The sequence below is a fragment of the Lathamus discolor genome, chromosome 4 (genome assembly GCF_037157495.1).
Source record: "Lathamus discolor isolate bLatDis1 chromosome 4, bLatDis1.hap1, whole genome shotgun sequence".
NCBI lineage: Eukaryota > Metazoa > Chordata > Aves > Psittaciformes > Psittacidae > Lathamus > Lathamus discolor.
In genome coordinates, this window is record NC_088887.1 from 49,065,717 (window position 1) to 49,093,258 (window position 27,542).

Here is a 27,542-nt window from a genome sequence, read left to right on the forward strand (position 1 = left end):
ACATTTCAGTTTCTGAATTTGTTCTCCTCTGCATTTCTTAAAGTATTTCCATATGTGTGCATATATGTATACAGGGCATGCCATGTCTGCAAAACAGAATATGTGCTTATTCACCATGCTTCCTATGAAGTCTCATTTTATTGTACCTCTTCTTATTCTAGTTGCTACCATAATGATCCTCCAACAGCAAATAAGTATTTTTCTACTTTTATAGCATTCTTTTCATGCAAAGCAATGCCTCAGTTGTGAGGCTTTCGTGGGGAATGAGATGTTTACTCTGCCAGGCTCAGACAAGCTCCTTAGCCAGAAAGTGGAGTGGGGCTTTGTCAGGGGTGGGGGTACATGCCACTGGGGCCATGATGCTGGCTCTTCAGAAGTTCTGTGAGTTCAAAGACAAGTAGGAGGAAAATCTGGAGCCCTGTTTTGGGGGGCTGGGGTTTCTATGTTTGTCACTCATTTATTTTGGGTTGAAAAAGGTGCCCAGTCTTCCTTTATCCTCAGGTGCTCTCTGTGGGGCCAGCCAGTTTCCCAAGGAAGCTGGGCGGCAGCTTCCTTTGGGATCCAGTGGCACCTGAGCTTCAAATTCACCTGCTGTGGGTAAGAGCAGAGCGTCCTACCACCACAGTTGCTGGCTGCTCAGCTGTGATGTCCCTTGGACATCTACACCTGTCTGAAATCGCAGCTATGAGGAAAAAAGGTTGGCCTGGAGCACTGCATGAAGTTTTGTATTAGTCTAAAAAGGAAGAAAGAAAATTAAGAAGTTGTTATGGCTTTTTTGTTTTTTACTACATAAAAAGGTAGTAAGTAACTAACAGAAGACACTTGTTTCTAGTGCCTGTTTTAGCTAAAATAATGGGGGTTAATTATTAAACCTTTGGTTGCTCACTTATGTTCTTGATGCTTTAATCCTGGGTCACAGAAAGTTTAAGAGTGCTTTACAGGGGAGACTCACTTCTTTTTCTTCAGCCTTTCCATGCTGACAGGATGTTACGGGGTTTGCTGCTTACTCTTTCTGTAGTTGCTATTGCTCATGCTGATCTCTGTAAGCCAGGTAAGTTTTGGAGCTTATTCCCACCCTTCCCCTGATAAATGTAGCTATGAGTTTACACCTATAATGCTGCCAGCTTCTCAGATTTTTATTGTAACTGGTTGTCTCTGGTTTGGAGATTGAAATGCTGAGCATTCACTTCTTTTATGAGTTTGCAAATTAAATCTGGAAGTTGATCTCACTTAAAAAGGTTGTGGTAACTCTCACTGAGACTCTGTAGGGCTATGGCTTTTTTCATGCCAGTAACTTCTGTCCTCCTAACCGGGTGATCTGTAGAGACAAATTTAGAGGACCTGCCATTTGTGGAATAATCAGAGAAGTAAATATATTTAAGTCCTATTTTGGCTGATTGCCAATGTATGTTTCCTTTTTTCTCTCTTTGTGTCAGATGCACAGAATGCTTTCAAAGTACGGCTTAGTATCAAAACAGCTTTGGGAGATAATGCAGTAAGTAAAATATCTTCACATATTCATCCTAACTGTGTATATAAGAAGTAATGTGTACTGTAAAGTTTCTGAAGGCAGCACAAGCAATTTGTTTTGAAGTGTTAATTGTAATACATATGCTCAAGTCATGATCCAGGCATCCATTTCTTGGCATTTGACTAGTCCACTCCTTAAAATGGGATCCTGTAAGAGAAGTAGAAAGCTTGTATTTTCATAAAGATAATATTCTGTCAAAGATTTTTTTTTTTTCTCTCCTGGAAAAACAGTAGAGATGTTACGCTTTATGCATGAGAGGTACTGCATAAACCTTAGTCTGTATTTTGGGAAAAGCACTTCTGCTTCAGTGCTAATTGTAAAGTCAAGTATGTTTGGGAAGAGAAGCAGGAAAATATTGTTAGGTCTTTATAAAATGGGACTTATGTCAGACTCTCAGACTGCTCTGGAGAGATCATTCAAGCATATCTCATCAATTCCCTACTAATGTAGGGCTTCATCAGACAGTGGCCTTTCTTCTCATGAGGCTCATGAGGACTGGAGTGCTTTGGCTTAAAGCATGTCTCTGAGCTTAATGAAGTACTGTTGTGAGCAATAAGGGTCTGTGATACATAAGACACTGGGACATTGGATGACTGAATGGTCCTTCCTGATCTAAAGCACTATGAAATATGGCAGAGCTCAGTACTTTTTTTGCAGTTTAGAATGCTTAGAGCAAATCTGCAGTGTGATACAGCATAAAATTAGATATGAAATGTCTTGAGCAGTTGTCTGTCTGGAAGTCTGGTGTCTGATTATGTTAGGAGCCCTGGGAAACAAAAAGCAGTTGGTTACATATTTTAAGACACTGGAGACCTGTAAGTCTCCCTATGACTTTAGAAGCCTTTCTAAAATTACCCTGAAACATCAGATAATTTAAACTGACATCAGCAGGGACCTTATCCTGCTGGTAACTTCATAAACCAGACAAATTGGGAAGAAAAATTCCAGATACATGCTAAAGTATTTGCGGAAATTCATATTGAAATAATTCACTTGGGTGAGAGACTTTAATTAAACAGTAGTGTGAGCCTGATTAGTTAAAAAATTTATTAAAAATAGTGTTCTATGGCTTCTGTTATTGAAGCTGCTCTTGGTAACTGTAATGTTTCGATTTAATCTTGGTTCAAAATAGTAGCAAGGAATGAAAATTGCAGTTCCCAGTAATGTTCTTTCTTAGTGCTTTTTCCTTCTCCAATTGTAGTAAAATAAGGGGGGTTTATTTGATCATTTGGGACTTTTATTTTTCACCTAAAAAGGCTTTGATGCAATTAATAAATCTTGAAGTCATTTTGTATCACAAGAAAAAAGCAGTAACTGAGGAGTCTTTTTTTTTTTTTTTTTTTTTAGATAGTAGTTTATTTCATATATATCCTAAGAATAGGACAGTTTAGAACAGCATTTTAGAACAACAGCATGCTGAAAGTCATATGATGCCATACAGAATTATTCACAAATAATGAACAATTTACTAAATGCACAGGTAGTAGTTGCTTCTTTCCGTAGCCTTCGCAATCTTCTCTGAAAATGTCTGAAATTGAAAACTGAAACTACTATCAAACTGAAATTTGTTTTGACTGAATAAATTGGGACACTTTGCTTTTCAATTTTATTTATCTATTTTAGCAAAGAAGAGCATAATAATGTCACTGTATCACAGTAGTTCACAGCCTGCTTAGAACATCTTGGTTATGATGCTCTGCTGCTGATTTTTTTTCCATTCATTTCCAAGTCATTTCAAGCTGGATTACAACACAAAACACTGATACTGTGGGCTTTTTGCTCTAGGACTGGCAGGATAACTCCAGTGTGCAGGGGCATAGAACATAGGTTAGTGTCGTTTTCCACAGGGAAAGTGCATGCCACTTTGTGTGAGGCTGATAAAGACAGGACAGCATTTTTTAATCTGTTTACAAGGTAGGCTGTACTTTGATGCAGGAGTGCCATTTCATGTATTTATATGGTTCTTATCACAATGGAGCTGGAAAGAGCAGCTAAGAGACGGTATGTGTTTAGCTACTACCATTTTATTCGCAAATAATTGGTGTACTTGACATTGTTTTCTAACTAGTGGGAGGAGACACAGTATCTGTAGCCTAAATGAAAGTGATTTATGAATCCGAGGATGATGTTAACTTTATGAGTGGCTTCTGGAATAGGTGCTAGTCACTAGTTGCTTCCTGTGCATGGAGTTAGCAGAGTGCTAGAGAGTTAATTCAAAAGGGCCAAAGACAGCTAGGAAGTGAATAGAAATTATGTGCCCTGAGAAGTCTGTGTCACCACTCAGCTTAAATGTCAGAGTCAAAAAGCTGGTACCTCAAGGGCTGCAGCCAGGTGAAATAGAAGGTGCACCTCCTTCTAGCTCATGTATTCAGGCTATTTCCAGGATAGAGGATGAAGGGGAGAAAGGCTGATGTGCATCTGGTCTTTCTACCAAGTGGGGCCCAGAAGTATGTTCATGTGTCTGTAGCCATACTGTAGCCTGAATGGCTGTTTAATTAAAACACAGGACTGTTCAGGACGGAGGGGACCTTGGAAGGTCCCTAGTCCCCTGCTGCTCAAAGCCAGGTCAACACTGAAATCAGATCAGGCTGCTCACAGCGATTTTGTAATATAATATATCTTGTTCTGCTACTTTAACATTTAATGTTGCCTTCCTTAGAACATTACTATACCATTTCATCTCATCAACAACTTAACACTCATCATCTTTTACCCATTCTATCATCAACCTCCTCTCTTGCTACAGGCGCTTAAAACTGACTTTTACACTCAGCTGTGTCTAATTCTGCTCCTCCGTAACATATAAAGGGTGACAAGTGCAGCTGAGCTATGGTCTTTGTGTGTGTTCCTCTGTGTAGCAAAGAAGATGGTAAACAGTAACATTTCTGATACTGTCATGTAAGGTTTCATTGATAACAGAGTTATGCTTATAGTGTACGGTTGCAAATGATATTTAATGTTTCCTCTGTAGCAGCACAAAATGTGCATTAATAGCTGTACTTTATAGGAGCATGAGAGCAGACAGGCTGAGAAAGTTGGGGCTGTTCAGCCTGGAGAAGAGAAGGCTGCGTGGAGACCTCATAGCAGCATTCCAGTACCTGAAGGGGGCCTATAGGGATGCTGGGGAGGGACTCTTCATCAGGGACTGTAGTGACAGGACAAGGGGTGATGGGTTAAAACTTAAACAGGGGAAGTTTAGATTGGATATAAGGAGGAAATTCTTTCCTGTTAGGGTGGTGAGGCACTAGAATCGGTTGCCCAGGGAGGTTGTGAGTGCTCCATCCCTGGCAGTGTTCAAGGCCAGGTTGGATGAAGCCTTGGGTGGGATGGTTTAGTGTGAGGTGTCCCTGTCCATGACAGGGGGGTTGGAACTAGATGATCTTGAGGTCCTTTCCAACCCTAACTATTCTATGATTCTATGATCCTCAGTCATCAGCTGCAATCCAGGCTTTTGTGATTGGGGGATAAAGGTGAAACTGATAAAGCCCAATAACAGAACAATCCAGGTTTCTTTGCACCTACCCCTCTCTGACTGGAGAAAGCTGATGATTAGAAAGACTTCTGGCAATCCATGCCCACTTGTCCTGAATTTATACAGTTTGTTAGCCTTAAGGTATTCTTGCCATAATTTTCCTCCTTATTATGTTCCCTTCCGCTTGCATATTCCTTCATGAGTCATGTCCTAAGGTTCTTGTTCATATGGAGCCCACAGCAACCTCAGTCTCCTCTTAACTTCTGTCTGATCACTGTTTTCTCGGGACTTCGTGCCCTTCTGCGTAGAAGGTTGTTTGTAGCATCTTCTTCAGCTTCTCAAGCAGGCTCCCAGTTTCTGCTGAGCTTTCTCTCTTTCCCCATTTCTTGCAGCTTTCTGTTTATTCTGTCTTCTTCTTAAAGTGCTTACTCTTTTAGCTGGGGATTGAGTTCCTCATTACAAATTATTTTCCCTGTTTTAAGATGCCCTTTGTTACTCTGACTTAAAGAAGCTATAGGCTACTGCATTATTTATGAAAACTGAATACTTGATAGTGACAAATTGTGCATATATATATATATGTACTGCACTGAATGTAAGCATACCAAGTACATATACTCAGTAGTACTACATTGCATTTGTGTCCATGAAATGGAGTGTGCATCATCATTATCCATTTTCAAGACAACTGATTCAATTATCTGTACAGCCAGTTTAATTCACTGGATAACAGATTAGTTATTAATGTCCGCTTGGACCTGTTCTCAAAGACTGCAGATGGCATGTAGGGATTCAGTCAATAGTACCACACACAGAAAAAAGATCTTCCCTTTTCATGCTGCAGCTTGCTCCGTGGTTTTAATACAAATGTCTTTAAAATTATGATAAGTAGTGTTATGGCTCTCATCTGTATTAATTCCTCTACTACATTATCTCTTTTTATTTTCGTGCTGTTTTTTATTTCGTGCTGTTATTACTGACATGTTTTCATCAGAGCAGTGGGATCAAAATGCAGGCTTTTATAATTTCTTTTCAAAGATTCTCTCACTTTTTTTTCCCTTCCCCTTCCCTCTTCTCTCCTCTTCTCAGTTTTAGTTTCCAGACTGGCATTGTTACAGTATACTTACACCTCTCTTCATTCACAGTTGAAAAGTAGTGATCAGAACGCAGATTCTCACTGCTGCAGCTGGATTTTAATGCTACTCGCACTGTCTGTCGCTCAGCTTTATTGTCCCTGGCCTACTGTATCTCAGAGAGCCCATTTGACAACTCATCATTTGTATAGGAATGATAAATATGATCAGTATGACATTCTGCCCTTTAAATGATTGCCTCCTTCCTGTCTTCGGTTCACAGTCCACAGGATATCAGAGCAAAATGAGAGTTGATGCCTGGAATTTGGACTCCTTCTTTCTGCAGAGAGTTTGCAGCAACATGCATCCAAAATCAGAATTAAAAAGAAAAAATAATTAGCATTTGTCACTTTTGATGCTATTTACTGCTTTTCTGATGTAAATTGTTGTTTTTTTCAATGTGTTAGAAAGGCCCATGAAATAGTAGGTCCAAGTTGTCAACAGGGTTAAGTATCTGCCCTCTTGGGTTTCTAGTTTGGATGATTACAGTGCAGATTTTTTACATGCTGAAAGTTAAAGATTAGATTTGTGTTCTGATTGACTGAGGAAAGCTGTCTGTAACCTCCGTTAATATAATTCCGAGAAACTACTAATTTTTGGAATCTGCTGAAAGGGGAAATTCAATCAGTATGCCTCAGTCATGGCTCTTGTTATAAAAATGTAATTGGTGCAGTTCTTACAGGTCATTAGAATTGCATATGTGAATGAAAGCCCAGGGGAACCCAGTGGAGCTATCTCAGAAAAGTGAAATTATGGAAGCATGATTTCTCATCAGGAAAACAGAGAACAACTTTTGGAGCCTGCATTTTACTTCTTATTGAGTTAGTAAGGATGCTACTTTCTTTTGTCTCATGTGCGATGTAGTAATTTGTACTATAGTTTAGTCTGTCTTCTTGTTGCAAGAATGGCATGCATCAATAAGGCCGTTATCTCATTTTATTTCTTGGTGTCCTGACATCCAACTCCCAGAGACTACCTTCAGCATTATCTTTTTTTTGGGGGAGAGGGGCAAAGTGAACTGGTCTTTGAGAGTGGATTTAGGCCTTTTACTTCAGTAGGGTTTATCCAGCAAAAGAGGCAAGGCCATAGGTGCAGGTGTGTGAGGGAGAATTCTAGTAATATTCGTTATCCTTGGTACAAGAAACTTTGCACCTCCAACTTTTGGAAGCATTCAATGCATTCAGCTTTTGGAAACATTCTTTTCACTTTATATTGTGCTTTATAACATCTGCTATTAAAAGTCTTTGTGAACACTAGATAGTGGGTAGGAATTTATTTTCATAGCACAACAAGATAATTTATTCATTTTCTTGATCAATATATCATTTCAAGTTCAGTTACCCTTTTGCCTTTCTGTATTGCCAGCACCTGGTGCTGAAACTGATTATATTCCATCTTCCTTTACAGTATGCCTGGGATGCTAATGAAGAGTACCTCTTCAAAGCAATGATGGCTTTTGCAATGAGAAGATATTCCAGCAAGAGTATGACTCAGTAAGCACCTACTCTGATTTACCTTATGCATATTAACAATGCTGTACGTAGTGGTGTATTCTTTGCTGTACAGAACTGTAGAAATCATTGTATAAAGTTCCTGAAAACAGACTATTTCAGTATACTTCTTTGACACACAGATATATGTTTGTCATGGTTTAATGCCAGCTGGCAACTAAATAGCATGCAGCTGCTCACACACCCCCCACAGTGGGACGGGGAGGAAAATAGAAAAAATAAAGTAAAATCTGTGGGTTGAGATAAAAGCAGTTTAATAGTTAAAACAAAGTGCAATATTCTACTACTACTACTAATAATAATGAAAGTGAAATAACAAGGAGAGACATAAAACTAGAAGGGAAGAAGAAAAGAAAAAAAAACCACAAAACAAAAAAAACCAGAACCCCAATAAACACAAGTGATGCACAACAAAATTGCTCACCACCCACCAAACGATATCAAGACCGACCCAAACAGCAATCGATCCCTTCCTGCTTAACTCCCCTCTCTGTTTCTATACTGGGCATGGCCGCTGTGGTATGGAATACCCCTTTGGCTAGTTTGGGTCAGGTGTCCTGTCTCTGCTCCCTCCTGGCTTCTTGTGCCCCTCCTCACTGGCAGAGCATGAGACTGAAAAGTCCTTGACTGGGGTAAGCATTACTTAACAACTAAAAACATCAGTGCGTTTTCAGCATTGTTCTCAGACTAAATCCAAAACACAGCACTGCACCAGCTACTAGGAAGAAAACTAACTCTATCCCAGCTGAAACCAGGGCTGTGTTAAACATCACATGCTCTTTGTCTTAAGCAATGTTCAATCTTTGGACCAGTATCCCTGTTGATGTGAGGTGACACAGCTGTGGATCTCAGTGGATTGTGCCGATTCACTTTAGCAGAATCTGGCAGTAAGACATTATACTTTCTGGACACCATACGGGGCGGAGGTGAAGGGACATATTGGCAAGGTTAAGAAATGCAGTACAGATCCTTGAATAGGCAGCTTTGGTGCACATTTTAGAGCACAGCTCCAGTGGCATGCTGAAGATGAGCTGACTTGAGGAACTGGAAGGTGGATGGCTATGCTACTGCTGTTCTGCTGGGTGTGTCTATCCCTAATATTGCAGTGGTTGAGTTACATAGCGTCAAGAAGTTTCAGATATTGCAGTTCAGACATAAATCAGCCTCTAATTAGTTTTGGGATTAAATCCACCCTGAGGTATTGAATATTCTTCTCAGGCTTCTGATCCTTGCAATTTATGAAATTAGATATCAGATTAGGCAGACTATTTAGCAAGCTGTATTTGCACTATGTCTCTTAAATGAGAAACCTTGTAAGTGAATTTCTATAAGTCTATTATTTTTTCATTGTTTTTCAATCTTAAAGGAAAGATTTATAGTTCTGGTAGGCTAATGAGTATAAGGTTCTCAATTTACTTTAATAAACCCTGCTTCAGGGTGTCATTGTATCAAGTGAAGCATATTCCACATTTGCAAAGGTATTAGTTACCTTTAGTCGCATGGTGATTATTGTGGCTGCTGCACATTCTCTTAAATAGAAGGTGATTTCCCTCTCTGTGTAACACGAATGTTTGGTTCCTTGCCGTTTCATTTTTATTCCTCAGAAGTTGTCTCCTTTGAGCAAGAGAGCCATTATACCAAACTTAACAGAAACAGCCAAGTATGCTACTGCACCCAATTAAAATGACATTTAAAAAAGTGAGTTCAAGATACAACCTAATTAAAGGTGATTATGCAGGGCTTTTTCTGGGGTTTTCAAATTAGCAGAGGTTTCAGAGTATCTGATCTGTAAAGATTTGCTTTTGTATACTTATTTTAGTCTCATGTCCTTTTTGTAAATTATTCTCTTTCTTCAAAGTCACAGTTCTTTCACATAGCAAAAATCCTGGGTCAGAAGCCAGTGATCTTTTTCCTCTTTAAGCACCATGGCTCTCTGTACATTAAACTGATATTAGAAAGCTTGGTGCAGGAAGAGTTAAAAAATCAAGCCAGTATGAAAGCAGTTAAAGTTTGAATGGAAGTTATCTCTATCCACTCTGGGAAATCACAGAATTTGTGCTCACTTAATTCAGTCTCCTACCAAGACAGTTTTTCCTATGGACAAATACGATAATGTCAGTGTCACTGCAGTTTGGAGGAGGGGTTGCACATGTCAATAATTTCCTGCTGCTATGTTTGTCAGAGGGGAAGTCAGTATAATATTTGGAAACAGCTAGGTGTAGTCATCTTTCTCTCTTTTTAAGATGGTATAGGACTTCCTTATGTGGGGTATAGCTTGTTGGGATGTACATTTGAGGTATAACTCATAACTCTTCTAAGACTTCTAGATACCTCTGGGGTCATGTGTAGACAGCATGTCAACTGACAGACAGCTGTGCTGCTCTTGAGATCTGGTCCAACTTACTAGGCAACAGACTGAGGAGTTTCCTATTTATAGATTTCTCCCAAGTCCCAAAGGACCTCTGACTCCTCAGAGTTCAGCAATGGAGAGCTAGGTGAACCTCTCAGTGCACCCCAAATAACCTGCTTGTTACATGAGATCAGGAAAGTTATGAAAGCCTCCATCCTGTTAGAAATCCTGGAAATAATGTACTCCTTTCCCTGCCCATGTGGCTGGCAGCTGGGAGGAACTGCGTATAGAGGAGGGAGTACAACCCATCTCTATCCCCTTCACAGTGGGAATGGAGGTGCAGGACCACTTGGCATCCTAGAGGGTAGAGCAGCATGCCCTGCACACTCTTGCATAGCTGGTAAGGAGAGTGGCAGTGGCTTGCAGTGTGAGAGGGAGGCAGAAGCAGGAGCTTGTGTCAGATAAATTACATTGCACTGCAGGAGCTTTTACAGGTTAATGCCAACCCATTTTCTTTGGGAGCTGTAAAAGATCAATGATAACTATTCTGTCATAAAAGAACAAACAAATTGTTTGTGACTGCATTCTGGTAGCATCTAAATTTACCCAAATTTTGCATCTGGTTATTTAAAGACTTTTGTCAAAATAAAAATTTACGAAAAATTCACCAGTATTTTATGTAAGCAAATGCTGGTTCTGCCAGGGTATAAATTCTGCACCATCCATAACCAGGATGTGACAAACCTCCCCTTTAACATTGATTTCTATCACACCCACAGGCTTGCAGTAACTCACAGCCACAACTAACTCCCACATGAGACCAAATACCATTAACTTGAGCAAGCTGGATCAGGCCCCAGAATAATCTGTCTGGTGGATCAGCATAACCATTGTTGCAGTCTGTCCCATCATTTTTGAGATTCAAAGTCATCTTTTGTTAGGCTTCTGGAGCTGAATAAAAGCCAGCCTGTAATGACAAGCATTTAAATGTGCCGCTGGAATCAACAGCTGATGATGTTGCCCTTGTGTAACTAATGCAAAATGGACAGGATTGCACATTATGTCTTGAGTTCTCTAAAGTTAATTTCTAAACTAGAATTTAATAAATGATGAAGCTCTGTTTAATGTTTGAAAGGCTTGTCAAACTTTTCAAGTTTGTGTGAAACAAAGACACAATCCATCAAATTACTCAGTAATTATTAATACGTATAAAATAAATATTTCTTTTTCAGTGAAGAATTTCCTGCTCTATATATGGCTTCTCAATACATACATTACTTAACTATGTGAGCCAACCTTTGATCTCTCAGTGTTAAAAAATTATTGTCTGTAGTCTGTGTTAGTAACCCTGTTTTTTATAATCTGTGACTCATTTGAAATAATATGCATCTCTTTTGGGCCTGAGACTAGTTAATTTTAAAACAGAAAGAATGTCATCACATTTACTTTCATTCAAGTGACAGAATCTACTTTTGGTATGTCTTTTCCTCATTTGTATATTAAAAAAGCTGAAGTTTTCCTCATGAAGTGATGAGAAAAAAATCCATCAACATGATCCATCTTCCTAAGGCAAGCTTTTTTGATACTAAAAATATTGTGTCTATTTAGAACAAGAAAATAAGCTTCTAGAGTTAAAGCTGTTACAGCAAGGTGATCCCATTGCTGCTGTTCGCAAAGAGGAGGAAAATAGTGTTTCTTTGCAGGAGCAGCCGCACAGCACGGGGTTGGAAGGGGCCTGATGCCTTCAGGAGAGTTAGAGATAGGTCAGGACTTGGGGACTGTGGTTCTCTCACGAGCCAATGACCACCCGAGGCAGTCAGCTCCCTGAGTCTCTGGCAGCTCTTTCTTACCCTAACCAACCCTTTATATCTCCATAAGGAACCATGATGGTGTTTCAGGCCAAGGAACCATCAGGGTTTCCTCCACTCAACTCACTGATGTTCGCTTGTATATATTAAAGGAACTGCAATTTCAGATTTCTGCCATGGTACCATAAGGCAGAACCAGGAGCTTGTCATTTTGATAACAGTCTCCTATAGTCCCTGTGACAAAAGTCTTATCTCCTGCTAAGGAAGTAAAAAGATGTCCACATACATGTTTACAAATACATTCAATAAGCATAGTGCATGGAGATGTCAGATTCTCAAATCTAAACAATATATAAGCATAATTCAGTAATTCTTCCGCATGCTGTGAATCAAACCTGCGTGGAAAGAGCACAGAGGAAAAAAGCCAAAAAGTGTGCCTGCTGCAAAGAGATTGCCACATTGGTGCTTGTTGAACCAGTCTGTTTTGGTGTTTACTCAATCCCCTTTGAACTTCTCATGAGCAGTATTACTCTCTTTGGAGACTGGAAGGATATACAGCATTCAGATTCTGCCAATGGTAGTGACAGTAAAGCCAGATTTTGGATTCTTATAATTGAGCAAAGATTTTAGACACAATAGGGAGCAGAAAGGAGACAAAATTCAAGTATTCTAGTGTAAGCGTTGCTGCCCAATTGATTGATCCAGTGCTGTTTGTTCTAGAGAAAGAGATGCTGCCCCAAAATGATGATGAACTGCTCTAACACATGCTGAAAGCTTTGACACTGGGAAGACCCCAGATTAAGGTGTCTCTGAATCTCTGAATGAGAGTAAGAAAGTCAGGGTGTTCTGCCATTCTTTATCTATGAAATTTATTGGGGATCTCTTTGGGGATCAGGCTTTCCTCACTCACCCCATTTCAAAAACATCTGTAGGGCAATATGAACCCAGATTTTCTACCTGGGCCAGGTTTTGATTGCACCACAGAAATTCCAGCTTTAGGAACTGCAGTAAAATGAAGCCTTAGGTCCTACTGTTCTAAATTCTTGTGATGGAAAACTTCCTCTGCAGATACAATTTTGGATATTCGGTGAAGTCAGCAAGAGTTTCTCAGCCACCAGCCAAAAGTAGACTCTTCCCCCTCCCCACCTAAATGTTGTGCTTTGCTTTTGTTTTGGGAGGAATAAATCTGCTTTGATCCTCTGTTGCCAGCAAACTGATGTGAACATCTTTCCAAATTCCAGGGTATGACTTTCCTCTTTTTTCCATAAAAATTCTCTATATTTGCAAAATTGTCATTGTTCCATAATGGTAAAAGTGGCTATTTCAGCAGTGCAAAATTATTGATGTCCATTTTATTGTGTATCTCTATTTAATCTCTTCCCTGTAAAATGAAAGGTTGCTCTAACCAAGATACCAAAAATACTGCCCCAAAAGTTTTTCAGCAGTAAGTAAAATATTTGTGCAAAAATACGCATAATGGAGTACTGTGATCAAGCCAATTCCTGTTGTGCCTTAAAAGCAAACTCGTTCTTTTCTGGACAAAGTCTACACATTCATCGGCAATTTTGACTCCCTTATATTCCTTCCTACCTCATGCTTCCTGTTTCTCAGGCCACTGCGTAGGTCATTTAATTATGCTTGTAATTAGCCGGCAGATGGCACTACAAAACAGAACTCTGCGGCTGCGGCTTGCAGCTGGGAATTCATCAACCTGAGAAAGATCGCAGGCTGGAAAAGGAAATGTTAAAACCTGAATTTTCATGATGGACATGCCAAATCTTAAAACCAATTATAGTAGTAATGGACGTTACAAACATCACTGCAGTGAATTAAAAGAGGAGCTGCATTCTTTTTGACTGACATACAGCAGAGTTTCCTTCTCCATCTCCAGAACAGCAGGAAGTATCTGAAGACTGACCATCCCAACTGGGGTCAGTCAAGACAGGGCAGCTTGTGACCAGGTAGAACTTGTGCAAAGGGGAAACGAGTCAGGGCTGCTGTCTGGAAATAAAAATTATTCTAATTCTTGGTCCTAGACTTTCAGAATTATCTTCTTGCTGCTTGGACATGGCCAGTAAATCTGAGTCCTGAGCTAAATAAACTAAATTCTTTAGTTTATTTATTAATGATCATAAAAGCATAGAGTCACAGAATGGTTTGGGTTGGAAGCAACCTTAAAGATTATCTAGTTCCAGCCCCCTGCCATGGGCAGGGACACCTTCCCCTAGACCAGTTGCCCAAAACCCCATCCAACCTGGAAGTATATGATTATATATGTATATAACATATAATGATATAGAACTAAATATTTTTCCCCCATTTTTATCTCTCTAGCTATCTTTCATAAAGACTTCAGGAGTCCTTTTATGGTACATGCGATGTTCCTTGCCATGCTGTAATTAATGTCACATTATACAATTCCTGTGTATTATGCATTTGGCTGGTTTGTTTCTTAGTTGTGTGGATAAACTGGGAACACACGGAAAGACATAAGGGTACCATCTATCCTCAGTCACTACTATGATATATTAGCCTTCACTTCTTAGTTTAAATACTCATCATGTCATTCCATGGATTTTTTTAATGATGCTTCTACCTTTTACTACCATTAGTGGTAGAAACCAGATTTGTAGGAATCTGAAAAAAGGCATTTAAAAGACATTTTTTTCACACTTTTTACATAGTATGCCATAAGATGCTGCGTGCCTGGGGCCTTCCCCTATTAACTTCGCATAAAGCTGAGCAATCTTCTTTTTAAACAGATAAGATAAATCTTTGTCATAGCATAAGCTAAAGGTCATAGGCCAGTGCCAGTAGAATGTATACACTTAGCCCATTGCCCTTACTCTGTGAACAAAGATGTCAATAACATCAGTTTCATTGCTCTTCCCTCCAACAAATGTATCCTATATGAGGACTGCATTAATTTGAAAATCACATGGGGAATCGCTCATTCCTGGTTCCTGTGGCATTACCTGTCAAAACCAAAGTTCTTAGTTCAACCAGTGCATTTGCCCCTTTATACGGCTTTAGTCACAGCCCTAATGATTAATATGCAAGTATGTATTTTTCCATTTGATTACACTAGATGTGTGTATGCAAGTTTGTAATAGATTCAGAAATTCATTTTAAGACTCAAGTTTGGTCTTAGTAAGCTTTTTTTAATTATTATTCATATTGGAAAGTAGGAAATGCTGAGGGTGATATTTCTTCCTTGAGCAGTAACTAAACATTTTTTAAAGTAAGAATTTTTCCCCCTTTAAATGAAAGAAATGTTTTAAGAAAATCTGTAATATTTCAGTACTTCCTTCTGTGCACTTTAATGATGATTTTTGTTTTAACTGTCTGCAGAATTTCCAATGTGCTGCTCTGCAATGTGACGGACCGGGTGTCCTTTTGGTTCGTGGTCACAGATTCTTCAAAAAATGTGACAACTGTTCCTGGAAGTGAGGTAGAAGCAGCCATCAGGTACAGCCACTGCCTCTGCAACCTTTTCTTCCTTGCTGACTGAGGATGCTTTCTCTTTCTGGACTTGTGTGAATGAGCACTCTGACTCTTTAAGGATGAACCAGACCAAGTAGTTAAAACACCAAGGGGTCACTACTCTTTCATGCATGTGAGATTAGAGGATTTTTAACAGTCCCACAGAAGGCAAAGCATGTCGGCATTGAGATTATAACTTGGAAGGAGTCTCCCTTATTGCTGGAGCCCCAGAAGAAATCTGGTCCTTTCCTAGAGCTCTACCTGTAATTTGCTGACCAGTGTACTGCACATATGCTGCTCTCATCCAGCTGCTGTATTTCCCAGTGAGAGAGCCTTCTCTCTCAGATGGGAGAATTGCACACTTTCTGGGTGTAATTTGTATCATAGAATCGTAGAAACATTTAGGTTGGAAAAGACCTGTAAGATCATCAAGTCCAACCATAAATTGTTAACACTTGACAGTATTGTAGTGACAGGACAAGGGGTAATGGGTTAAAACTTAAACAGGGGAAGTTTAGATTGGATATAAGGAGGAAATTCTTTCCTGTTAGGGTGGTGAGACACTGGAATCAGTTGCCCAGGGAGGTTGTGAGTGCTCCATCCCTGGCGGTGTTCAAGGCCAGGTTGGATGTAGCCTTGTGTGGGATGGTTTAGTGTGAGGTGTCCCTGTCCATGGCAGGGGGGTTGGAACTAGATGATCTTGAGGTCCTTTCCAACCCTAACTATTCTATGATTCTATGATTCTATTAACTGTCAAGTCCATCGCTAAACCAAGTCCCTAAATGTCACTTCAATGCCTTTTCAATATCTCCAGAAATGGTGACTTGACCACTTCCCTGGCAGCCTGTTCCAGTGCTTGACAACCTTTTTGGTGAAGATGTTTTTCCTAATGTACAATCTAAATCTCCTCTGGTGTAACTTGAGTCTGTTTCCTCTCACCCTATTGCTTGTTACTTTGAAGAAGAGACTGACACCTACCTTTTGCTATACTAGTTTCAGGTAGTTGTAGAGAGCAGTAAGGTCTCCCCTGAGCCTCATTTTCTTCAGACTAAATAACCCCAGTTCCCTCAGATGCTTCTCACAGGACTTGCTCTCTGGACCCTTCGCCACCTTCCTTGCCCTTCTCTGGACCCGTTCCAGTACCTCAGTGTCTTTCTCGTAGTGAGGGGCCCAAAACTGAATACAGTATTCGAGGTCATTTAACTTTCATTGCATGACACATGCACATCTATGCCTAGACTAATGGCGACAGCCTCCCTTTTGGTACTTCTCAAGTGCAATTCATCTGACTTAATTTAGAAGTCAGCTTTCACAATACAAGAGCTCCTGTGAATTCTTCATGAGCAGAGCTGGCTGTGTCCCAAGTTGGCTTAAGCAATCTTATGCTCACATTCTTTTCATATCAGCTCTTTCTAGAATGCCAGTCGATAACGTTGTTGAGCGTTTTTTGTACAAAGTACCATGCAGTACAAAGCAGTTTGCTTTCTACTAAATATCACATTCTGTAGTCAATAAAGCAGGAGTGTGGAGCTGAAGAAGGAAAAAAAAAAAAAAGGGTAATCTGACTTCAGTGGTCCATCAAAGCTGCATAAGGGGTTTATAGGGATGACTCCCACAAGCAGCATAACTCGTACATTTCTGAAGCATGGAGTGGAAAACAGACCTCTTTGTTTTCAGTCATTCTGTACTTTGTCTTGAAAATTCATGCTATCTCTATGGAGGTGTAATGCCTAATTCCTGATGAATGAGTGTGCGTTCTTTTGGAAAGATTAACTTAAGCTCATGAGCAGATTAAACTGTTTCCTACAGAGACACCAAACAATAGCTTCATAGCATTAGTGAAAGAAGCCGATTATTTATTCACTGAAGCTCTCTGTAAGAGTGATGGAATGCAGGAGTTTTGCATTTCTGTTATTCTTTGCTACCTTCAGTAGCATAAGCTGATTTATTTAAATCTTTTATGTGCCCTGTTTGCCACAGAAATTGGATGCTGTTATAGTATGTTTGGTTTTTAACTGTTGTCTGTCACCTGATAAAGAATATGCTATTTATAGGAACTTTTATAACTTAGAAATGAGAAATAAAATAATCTATAAAACTACAATACTTTTTATTCAATTGCTTCTGGTTGTAGGCTTCCACACTAAACCATTATTCTGATTCTTAATGTTACAGTAGCACATAAGAACACTACTCATGGACCAAAATTTTATTGTATCATATTCTTTGCAAAGTAAGAATAAAGAGGAAAGTAAACCTTTTCAGAGCTCTGTATGAGACTCAAGATCTTGCATAAATATACACAAGGTATACTTATGCATATACAAACATGAAATGCACCTGTAGTTGCCTGCATGTGTTTCAGCACATAATTCTGTAACTCCAGCTGTTAGGTGAACAATGCTTATTGCAGCTGTTCACAATGATTCTTTCATATCAGTAAGGATAAAAATATTTTCTAAATCAAAGACTGTATAATGAGTCTTGTAATATCCCATGGCTTTCAGTCTTCCCCAGGAATGCTAGCTTTTCATTAAGGCTAAGAACTTCCTGTTTAAGGGAAAGGCAAACATTATAATTTCCAAGAAAAAGAATTTGCAAAATCTTACCTGTATTTCCTATTTATTTGTTCTTAGGAAATACTTGTGTTATGGTAATTAAATGGAATTGTATACAAGCAAGCTGCTTGTAAATCATACAACTGCAAACAAAAAGAATCTCTCAAGACAAATATATGTAATAAATTTTCTCAAAAATTTTTAACATTCTGAAAGAGCTAATGAAAGATACTGCTAAAGCCTCTTAAGGCTGCTTAGATTAAGATCCAAAAATGCCGGAAAATGCTTAGAAGTAGTGACTGTGAGTGAAAGTGTGTGTTAAAGGGTAGCAATTGGAAAAAATGTGCGAAGTATAAATCCCTTTACATGCACCCTGCAGGGAGGAAGGGTGAGTAGGCTGTACGGGTGGATTCTTCTGGACCAAATTGTATCTTGTGCCTCATGGACCTAAGAAAATCTACAGCAGCAAGAGCAGATGTACCGGCCCATCACATGCAGGGTGTTTCAGTTTGAGGAACCAAGGGGCACTGAAAAGTGAATCCACTTCTGTGCTAATCTTGAATGCTGCATGAACAAGATAACAGAGCCGCTGTTACAGATTACAACCTGCTAAGTCTTCAGTGTATGGTCCAAACTAGAAACAAATAATAATACTGCAGGTCTCATCTATATTTCCCAGTTTTTCACATGAACACATACAAAACTCAAGTGTTCAAAACTTTGTGTGTGGATGCCTGTGGATTACTGACAAGGTCTATGTTAAAATGAAGATCTGTGTAATCTTGCCAATATCATACTGGATCAAATTCAGCCCTCCCAGACTTGCAGCACCTATATGATTTTCTTTTCCTTCCTTTTATCTTTTTAACTTGTAAAATGCCATTATAAAAAATTGTGATGTTCTTTGTGTTTTTATGAAGGATGAACCGGAACAGAATCAACAGTGCCTTCCTATTGAGCGACAAAACACTGCAGTTTGTGAAGATAACCTCAACCTTATCACCTCCTGTGGAACCCTCCACACCTGTCTGGCTTATTGTATTTGGTGTTGTTCTTTGTCTTATTTTGGCTGGAATTGTTTTCCTCGTTGTTGCAGGGATTCATCAACACAAGAAGTAAGCAGTTTAGCTTTTCTTCTGTCTTAACTGAATACTGCAAGTTAAGCCATCTGGGCTGGTTTTGTTTTTCAGATCAGCCTCAGAGAAATTGTAGCTGTGCCCCCCTCTCCCTCACTAAGTAAAGATAATCCATCTGTCTTTTTCTGAGAAAAGGAAGTATAGATGTGAAGTGTAACTGTGAAGTATAGTAATGTTGAGTTGTACTCAGGAAATAGGGAGTATAAGAATATGATTCTGGAGAATACTTAACTAGACATGATAGCTTTACAAGACATTTGCTGTCATTGTTCTCAAGGTTTAGTGTGCCACAGGTGAGCCTCCTCACACAGACTACCCAAATTGCTACCAAGAGGGAGAAACCTAGCAGTGATTGTGCACCTGCTGGCAGGGCTAAAAAAATTGCTGCTGCAGTTTGAGAAGACTCAGTAGAGGACACAATAATGATTACTGTATGGCTGAAGAGGGTCTGCTCAATAGAAGGGTCATGGTCTCACCTTATTGAGTGCAAAGAACCCAGCCCTTCACAGATTCATGACCAGATCTCCCCATGAGCTTAAGTGTTTGCTGTTTGGCAGTAGGGTAGGAGTGAGATACACTCTTCGTTTCTGCCCTTTTTCTCTTGGTTTCTGTGGTGGCAGTGGTGAAAAAGAGAAGGCTGCTCATGCTGTCCTAGTGTGAGCATGTTGGAGCAAGACAGAGAGCAGGTGGAATTTTGGTTCTGCCCTTTCTGTTGGCTTAGAAGTGGGCATAAGGAATAGAAATTTCTCAGGTCATCTGAGATTCTGCTGTAGAAGTTCAGCTTCTGCCATGCTTTAGGCTGCCACAAAGGTTATGCTAAGAGAAAATTATGACTTCAGCAGCAGAGTTATATAGGAACAGCAGAAGAACTGAAAAAAGGTAAATCTCTGCTGACAACTAGATAATGTTAAAATTATCGACTATATGATGAGCTGCATCCCCAAATACAACAGAACAAAGGATTCTTGTAAGAAGATATGAAGAGTGGTGTCTTGTAGAGACACTTCCTTTCTGCCTCTTTATCACCTTGAAGAACATTATTTTAACTGCAGAAGAACACCACTTATTGTGAAGGATAAGTGCTTCTCATAAAGAACCTGTAGTAGTGTAGTCAGAATCCCTTTAGTTATATTTTGCATTCAGAAGTATTGTATGATTTGCAAGCCCTCTGTTTTTAAAAAGCAGAATTTGACAAGCAATAGATGAGAGATGTTATTGGGGGAAGAGTCTGGGCAGATACTTGGGATGTGTGATTAGCTTAGGCCTTGTCACAACCTTCCATGTGGTATGGGCTGAGTTATTTTATCCCTGAACCTAGGCAACTTCTTCTGTAAACTGGAGAATGATGTTGCTATCTGAAGCCCATATGTGCCCTCTGTGTTAGTAAAATGGCTGTGTGTGTCTATGTAGTGCTTAGTTTAAAGGGGGTCTTTGAACATTTCAAATAAGTGTAATATAAATAAATTATGCTAAATAGCTATGATTTTTTTCCTAGCTAAAATAATAATTTGTGTTTCATATCATGCTGAAAGACAGCATTTTCTCCTCTCTATTTTCAAAATAACTCAGCTGAGCTTGAGCGGTTCCCCTCAATATGGTGTAAACTACATACTCATATCATCATACTACCACTAATATGACTTGCTGCCTGCCTGTCGTCAGTTGGCATCCTCTCTGTCTCATGCTCTTGTTGTCCTTTTACTTGTTATGCTTCATTTTTCCTGTTTCCCTTCTTTGCCTTTACATAGAACTTTTTCTCAGAGCAGATACCACCATGATTGAACTCCAGCCCTCCTTTTACATCAATGGTATCTGCAGGCAGGGTCAAGGGAGTGAGAGAGAGGGTAAACCAAGCATATATTTCTTCCATCTACTGTTGCAAAGACTGGAAAAATAACATGGATGTTCTAAGCTATTTGGCTGCTTGAAAGAAGAGCCAGACATCAGAGAAGAAAAATTAGAAGTACTCGTCTCTTTTTCAGGCATCAAAGTATGTGACCAGGTTGTCAAAGATTTTAGCATGCCCAGTAATGAGTTTTACTGGAAATCTGTCCAGAGCTGACATAACAGCAGCTTTGCTGCCTAGTAAGCCATGTTGGAAATCTGGCCCCAAGGACTGTGTTGACTTCTTCTAACTCATAAAATCATATCAACCATAGAATGGTCTGGGTTGGAAGGGACCTAAAGTTCCTCTAGTTCCAACCGCCCTGCCATGGGCAAGGACACCTTCCACTAGACCAAGTTGCTCAAAGCCCTGTCCAACCTGGCCAGGAATGGGGAAGCCACAACCTCTCTGGAAAACCTGTTCCAGTGTCTCACCACCCTCAGAAGGAAGAACTTCTTCCTAATATCTAATCTAAACCTACCCTCTTTCAATTTAAAGCCATTACCCACTGTTCTACCACAACATGCCCTTGTAAAAAGTAAAAATGTAATAATTAAAAAAAAAAAAGAAAAATTTGGAATTCTTTATTTATAGGCCTTTAAAGTATCAGTTAAATACCTCTGTTAAAGGAAGCCCAGAAGTACATGCTTCAGGCCATTTGTACTCAGGGTGGCGGGGAAGCACATGACTGGCCTGTAATGGAGTTTCAGGAATGAGTTACACTCATGCCTTATTTCTTGAGTTGAAGGATTTTCTTAATTAGTCCTTCAGTGTGCATCACTGCCAACATATAAAATTCCAGCCCACAGCTGCCTGCAGTTGAAGAGCTCTATGTAATTGTAGCCTTTGACTTTACAGTGAGCTGCATCAGACATACTGTCTCCCAGCCTTATGTTTGTTCTCCTGTCATTGCAGCTATAGGACACCTCCCTGTCTGATAATAGATTTGGCACATATCCAGGGCAAGATCATCCTCTACTGGTTATGCTGAACTAGACTGAAGTCTATCCTTACTCCCCAAAATACCATCTGCAGCAAAGGCCATAAACATTTGCCTTGGGAAGAGTGAAAACAGAGTAAGCACATGTTTTTTCCCTCTGTTACTCTCCCAATATCTAATTTACAGCTGGGGGCCTTCCTGAGCTGTGTTGGGTTTTCATGTATTGGGTAACTCACAGTGTTTTCTCCTTATCTTGTTAGTCTCCCTTTGGACTCAGAAATTTTTGGCTTCTCTGGATTCCTATGGCAGTGAGTTCTACACATCTCTTCATGTATGTTGTGGTTTAAACCCAACCACAAACCTCTTTCGCTCACTTCCCCCACTTCTTGCCCTCCCCCTGTTCCTGGTGGGACAGAGAGGAGAATCAAAAAGAATGCAACTCCCACGGGTTGAGATAAGAACAGTTTAGTAACTAAGGTATAACACAAATCACTACTGCAACCACCAATAATAATAATGATAAAGGAAATAACAAGAGGAAAGAATACAACACCTCAACACCACCCGACCAATAACTCGCCCCACTCCCCCCGGCAGAGCACCAACTGATACCTCCTCCAACCCTGCAGTCCCAGCCCTTCCGGGTAACTCTCCGTTACCTCCTGGGTATGACGTGCTGTGGAATGGAATACCTCTTTGACTAGTTTGGGTCAGGTGTCCTGTCTCTGCTTCCTCCTGGCCTCCCCTCCTCCCTGTCAGAGCATGAGGCTCACAAAGTCCTTGGCCAGAATAAACATTACTTAACAACAATTAAAAACAATCGGTGATATCAGCTCTCTGCCCAGGCTGGAAGTCAAAACACAGAGCTTGCACCAGTTACTAAGAAGGAGCAAAACGGCTCCTGGTAAACCCAGGACAGTATAATTTCATAGAATCACAGAATCATAAAATGGTTTGGGTTGGAAAGAACCTGAAGATCATCTAGTTCCAGCTCCCCTGCCATGGGCAGGGACACCTCGCACTAAACCATGTCGCTCAAGGCTCTGTCCAACCTGGCCTTGAACACTGCCAGGGATGGAGCATTTACCACTTCTTTGGGCAACCTGTTCAAGTGCCTCACCACCCTTACAATAAAGAACTTCTTCGTTATATCCAACCTGAACTTTTCCTAAGTCTGAACCCATTACCTCTTGTCTTATCACTACAATCCCTGATGAAGAGAATTTCTTTCAAATCTGCTTATTAGCATCTTCTTTTATGTTCTGCCCCCACAGTTTTTTGTATTAAAGAACACTTCTTTTATCAATGTAAGAGCAGGTACAGCAGTCAGAGGTCAGAGGTTTCCACTACTACTGCCCGTGTTTATTTTTAGCAAGTCTGTAATGCTAAGAATCTCCCAAAGGCCAATAAAATTTTATTATTGTTAATATCGCTGTTATTAGCAGTTACACTGACTCAGGTTGTTATGATTGTCCTGAGTCAGATTGTTACAGTACATGTTGCAGGACAGAAAGAAGCAGTGGAGCTGACCTTTGAGTTTCTTATCCTCTGAAACCGCTGATGCTGCAGGCTGTAAAGTGTAGCAGGTTTTTAAACTATGAACTAGTAGATCTCAAGGTCAGAATAAATCTGGAACTAAAGGAACATCATGACATGTTGACTGATACTTCTGTATTACATCCTCCTGTGGTTGTATTTTTGGATAATTTTAATATGCTTTCGGTGAGAAATGGAGCCTGGAAAAGTGAAAGCTGTACAACTGTTTGTTCTAGAAAACAGAAGTATAAATACTGGGTGGGAAGGTGGCTGTTAATGGAGATTGACTCAAAACCACAGATTTGCAGCATTAAGAGTACCTAAGTTCTGGAGATCATCAAGGAGTGTGAGGGCGTTCAAGTCTTCACATTCAGAGACTATAGTCTTAAGATGATCAGTTTCTAAAATTATGTTTTAATTTGCCCACATCATGGGGTAAAATCTATAACATACCTGTCAGGGTCAGACTAGATGCTTAGTGTGGTCCTTCCTGACATAAAGCAAAAACAGATGTAGAGGTTTTTTCCATTTTTATTTTTCACCAGCTTTTCCTTCTGCACTCTCCAGTCATTCTACAGAATGAGAAGGTGAAGTAATATTTATAACATACTTACAACATGTTTACTTTAGGTTTTCTGATTCCTGATTCCTGACCTCAAGCCACTAAACCAGGGTTTCCAGTCTTTCAGCCTCCACCCCTGTGATATGCTTACAGCAGCAAGAAGGTGCACCAGATTATGCTTTTCATAACCTATGCTGAACTTCTGACTATATGTGCAGTTTCCCGGCTGTGGAATCATGGTGGAGTGCTGCAGGTCAACAGAATAAGATGATTTTCTCTTTCTTGTTTTTAGAAAGAATATAAAGTCAACAGAGAGAGAAAATTTAGAAGAGAAATGCGAAGTGACAATAACAGTAGAAAATGGGATTCCTTGTGAAGCGCTGGATTTAAAAGCAGGCCATATTAATGGAGTCTTTGCAGCAGATGATGAGCGGTTCACATCCTTATGAAATGCTGCCATTGCTATCTGGTGTTGTTTTGAAAGACTCCTGTGCCTACATTATCTCGTCACTACTCCTCAATGTCAAACATGAAGACAAGAAAAATGTCCTTTCACTTAATTTCCCTCAAGAGAACCTTTTGCTGATGACACATACACTTGAACCTCCATTACAAAGCTTTTGTTCATGGGCAAAGCAAATGAGAAGACCTCAAATGACAGCCCTTAAAGATTTCCCCAGAAGATGTGCAGCAAAACAAGGTTGAAACCTGCCTTGTGTCAGGCATTTAATTTGTAATGATTGTTTAAATATGTCCATCGCTTGTTTTCCCCTAATATAAATGTGAAACTGCATTATTCCTGAATGTCACTGGGGATAACATCTATCATTATCAGTTCTTGCTGAGCTTTCTTTCAAGCCATATGCAAAAGTTTCTTTGTAAAATGACTTGTTTTTGCTGATACGCAGTATGCCTTTGGATGGAATAGTGATCAGTGCATGAAAGTTTTCACTTATTGAGAAAAAAAGCAAGCTTTCACAGCCTCCATAACAGCAGATTAAAAAGCAGCTGGACCATATATAGCTTTAGGGCTAGCAAAGATCTGGTACTAAAACTGTTTTTCATTTAACAGTCAAAGTCACAAAGCGTATGACCAGGAAATTAGAAGTTGCAAAAGTTTAAGATCTGTTGAAAGTAGAAGTTTCAGCAAAGGGCAGATTTCCGAAGGTGCAGTCTGTAGTGAGTGGCCCAGCTCTCATTAAATCTATGGGGACATTTCACAGCTCTGAAAAAAATTCCCCCTTACGTTTTTAAATAGTGAAACTAGAGTAGACATCCAAGACATAGCCAGCCTGGGGTCAGGTGAACCTTCGTGTGACAGCTGGAGAGCTTCTGAAAAGGTTCAGTGCTTGAGACACCAGCTGCTGGCCTTGGTGTACCCAACCTGCGTGACAACTTGTAGGTGGTGGTAAGTTGGCAGAGACTTTTCAGACCTGTGTTGTTGTTTGTGTGGCTAGGAGTTGAGGGCACCAAATGGTGCCAGACCCTGAACTGCACTGTTGGATTGCTTTGAAGTCAGCCATACGTGCAGACTGCTCTATCTGGGCCCTGATCCCATTCCCATTTAAATCTGTGATAAAATTCTGACTGATTTCAGAAGAACTGAGCTCCAGTGAAAGGGGGTTCAAGTGTGTGGGTAGCTGTACACAGAGAATGGAAGTGTGATGCAGTATCTGCAGTCACCAAACAGCTGCCCATAACACTGGAGGCAGAATTTAACCATTAGGCATCCTGTTTGCTGTGTTTGGAGGCAATATTAGAAAACCCGTTTATTTACCAGGGTTATTCCATTAGACTCCTCACAAAAAAGAACAGGGTAAAATAGGGTCAAAGCTGCTTGTAAAGGACCATCCAGTCCTAAGGCTAAAAGGTTTCTTGCCTCCCAGGGTATACATCCTTCAGCATTTTGGCTGTATTGAGCACCTTTGGCTGTCAATTTGACTTAGCGCTGGCTCTTGCCAACAGGGTGAGCAGAAGGGGAGAAATGGGGAAGAGGAGGGTAAGCTGCAGGACAAAGAGAGGAAGATAAGACAGAGAAGCTCAAGGCTAGGGGAGTTGGGGGAGAAGAGGGCTAAACGCAAAATAAAACTATGGAACCCACTGATAATTTACCTCATGTGGTCTCATCTGTCACAGTTGTCCTGCTGGTGGGTCTCTCTGGACAAGGATGGCATCTTCTCTGTGTCCCAGAGGGTGTGCTGCTCCATTCTAGAAAAGGATTAATGAAGTCAGTTATTTATGATAATATCTCAGTGCTTCAAAATTACCATCCACAATGTGGGGATATATTTCTCATAGGAATGTCAAAGATGAAGCTTACTGGTGTTTAAAATTGTATGGAGGGAAGATACAGAGTACAGTGTTATTATTGCTTCCTCAGTCATTGCCCCAAGGTCTTTCACTTAGGCAGAGTTTTATTGAGGTAATTCATATCCCATAATTTCTAGAACTTCACACTTTTTGCACTTTTTGTAGGACAGATAGCTATACTGCAGCGTGACCACAATGGGTTGCTGTAACTGCAGCACCTCTGTAAGAACCTGTGAAAGATTTTGGTGAGAATAGCTTGGCTGTGCAAGCCAACCTCAACCTACTGACCAAGAATTATTGTTATCCTGTATTGTACTATGTGATACTGAAATAAAATTCATTCTGTATGGAAAAGGGCCAAGTATATCTGAGCAAAATAAAATAATTATCAAGGTCTGAGTGAAGAAGGTTCAATTCAACCCATGGGACTGGCCGATAATTTGAAGATAGATTGAAAGCCTCTGAACAAAAAACATTATGTGATGTGGGCTGACTCTGGTGGTAAGTATTTAATCACTGACTTCCTCCCAGCTCACCTTTTAGCTGAGTAATTACTTTGCAGCAGTTTGGTGTAATGTTCTGCTAATGATGACATGGGATTCACCCAGATCATACATCTTGCTTGCCTCTCTGCTGGCAGAAAATGGCTTGAGAGAAGGAAATGATACATGAACAGGCACGTATCACACTTAGCAATGCTTTGAAGTCAAGGTTGGTATTAGCTCTTTCGCTGAAATAGGTACCACAAACTGGGTTAATCAAGGGCACAGTGCTACAGAAGAAATAAATCTCTTCTCTAGTCTCTTTGTGCAGCAGGATCGTATTAGAAAACAAAGAGCATTTTTATTTGGGAAAGGCTGTCATCCAGAGCCTGCAAATGGTACAGTAACAATTTATGTGCCTTGAGGATCTCACCCAGACATTTTACGTAGCTTTCACCTTTTTTTTTTTTCCCCTCTAAACCACCTGCCATCAAGCAACCTATAATAAACAGGAAAGTGAGAAATAAACAATATAGACTGTACTGTAAACGACTTCCTAACACAGTGAGTCAGTTCTGCTTTCAGTTACATTTGTGCCATGCCAGTGAATTTTGACAAAGGAACATGGTGTGCCTGAGACTACCCTGTTACATTTTCAAGAGCTCCATTTGAGAGAAAAGAGAGTAGAAAATGAAATTCAGTTAAATGAAGCAATAAAGGCAAAGAAGTTTTGTTTGAAGAGTCGACATTTTAGGAAGGATGTTACAGTTCTGCTCAGCTTACTTGAGAGAGATGTCTAGGCTAGAATGAGCACAAATCATGCATGAACAAGTTGTTTACACTGT

The 27,542-nt window shown here is 40.0% G+C and overlaps 1 protein-coding gene across 5 annotated transcripts in view; it reads left to right on the forward strand.

Moving 5' to 3' along the window:
- Window positions 1-26,611, forward strand: part of CLTRN (collectrin, amino acid transport regulator) — a 32,707-nt gene extending 6,096 nt beyond the window's left edge. The window contains exons 1-7 of one of the 5 annotated variants that reach the window (XM_065677399.1): window positions 422-697; window positions 967-1,051; window positions 1,437-1,495; window positions 7,544-7,629; window positions 15,157-15,273; window positions 18,767-18,961; window positions 24,198-26,611. In XM_065677399.1, the coding sequence (XP_065533471.1) occupies window positions 985-1,051; window positions 1,437-1,495; window positions 7,544-7,629; window positions 15,157-15,273; window positions 18,767-18,961; window positions 24,198-24,354 (681 nt within the window). In that variant the 5' untranslated portion in view covers window positions 422-697; window positions 967-984 and the 3' untranslated portion in view covers window positions 24,355-26,611. Of the gene's footprint in view, window positions 1-421; window positions 698-887; window positions 1,052-1,436; window positions 1,496-7,543; window positions 7,630-15,156; window positions 15,274-18,766; window positions 18,962-21,782; window positions 21,944-24,197 lie in introns of those variants that run through there. The other 4 variants (XM_065677401.1, XM_065677398.1, XM_065677397.1 and 1 more) reach the window with 4 other exon arrangements.
- Window positions 26,612-27,542: the final 931 nt, after the last annotated feature.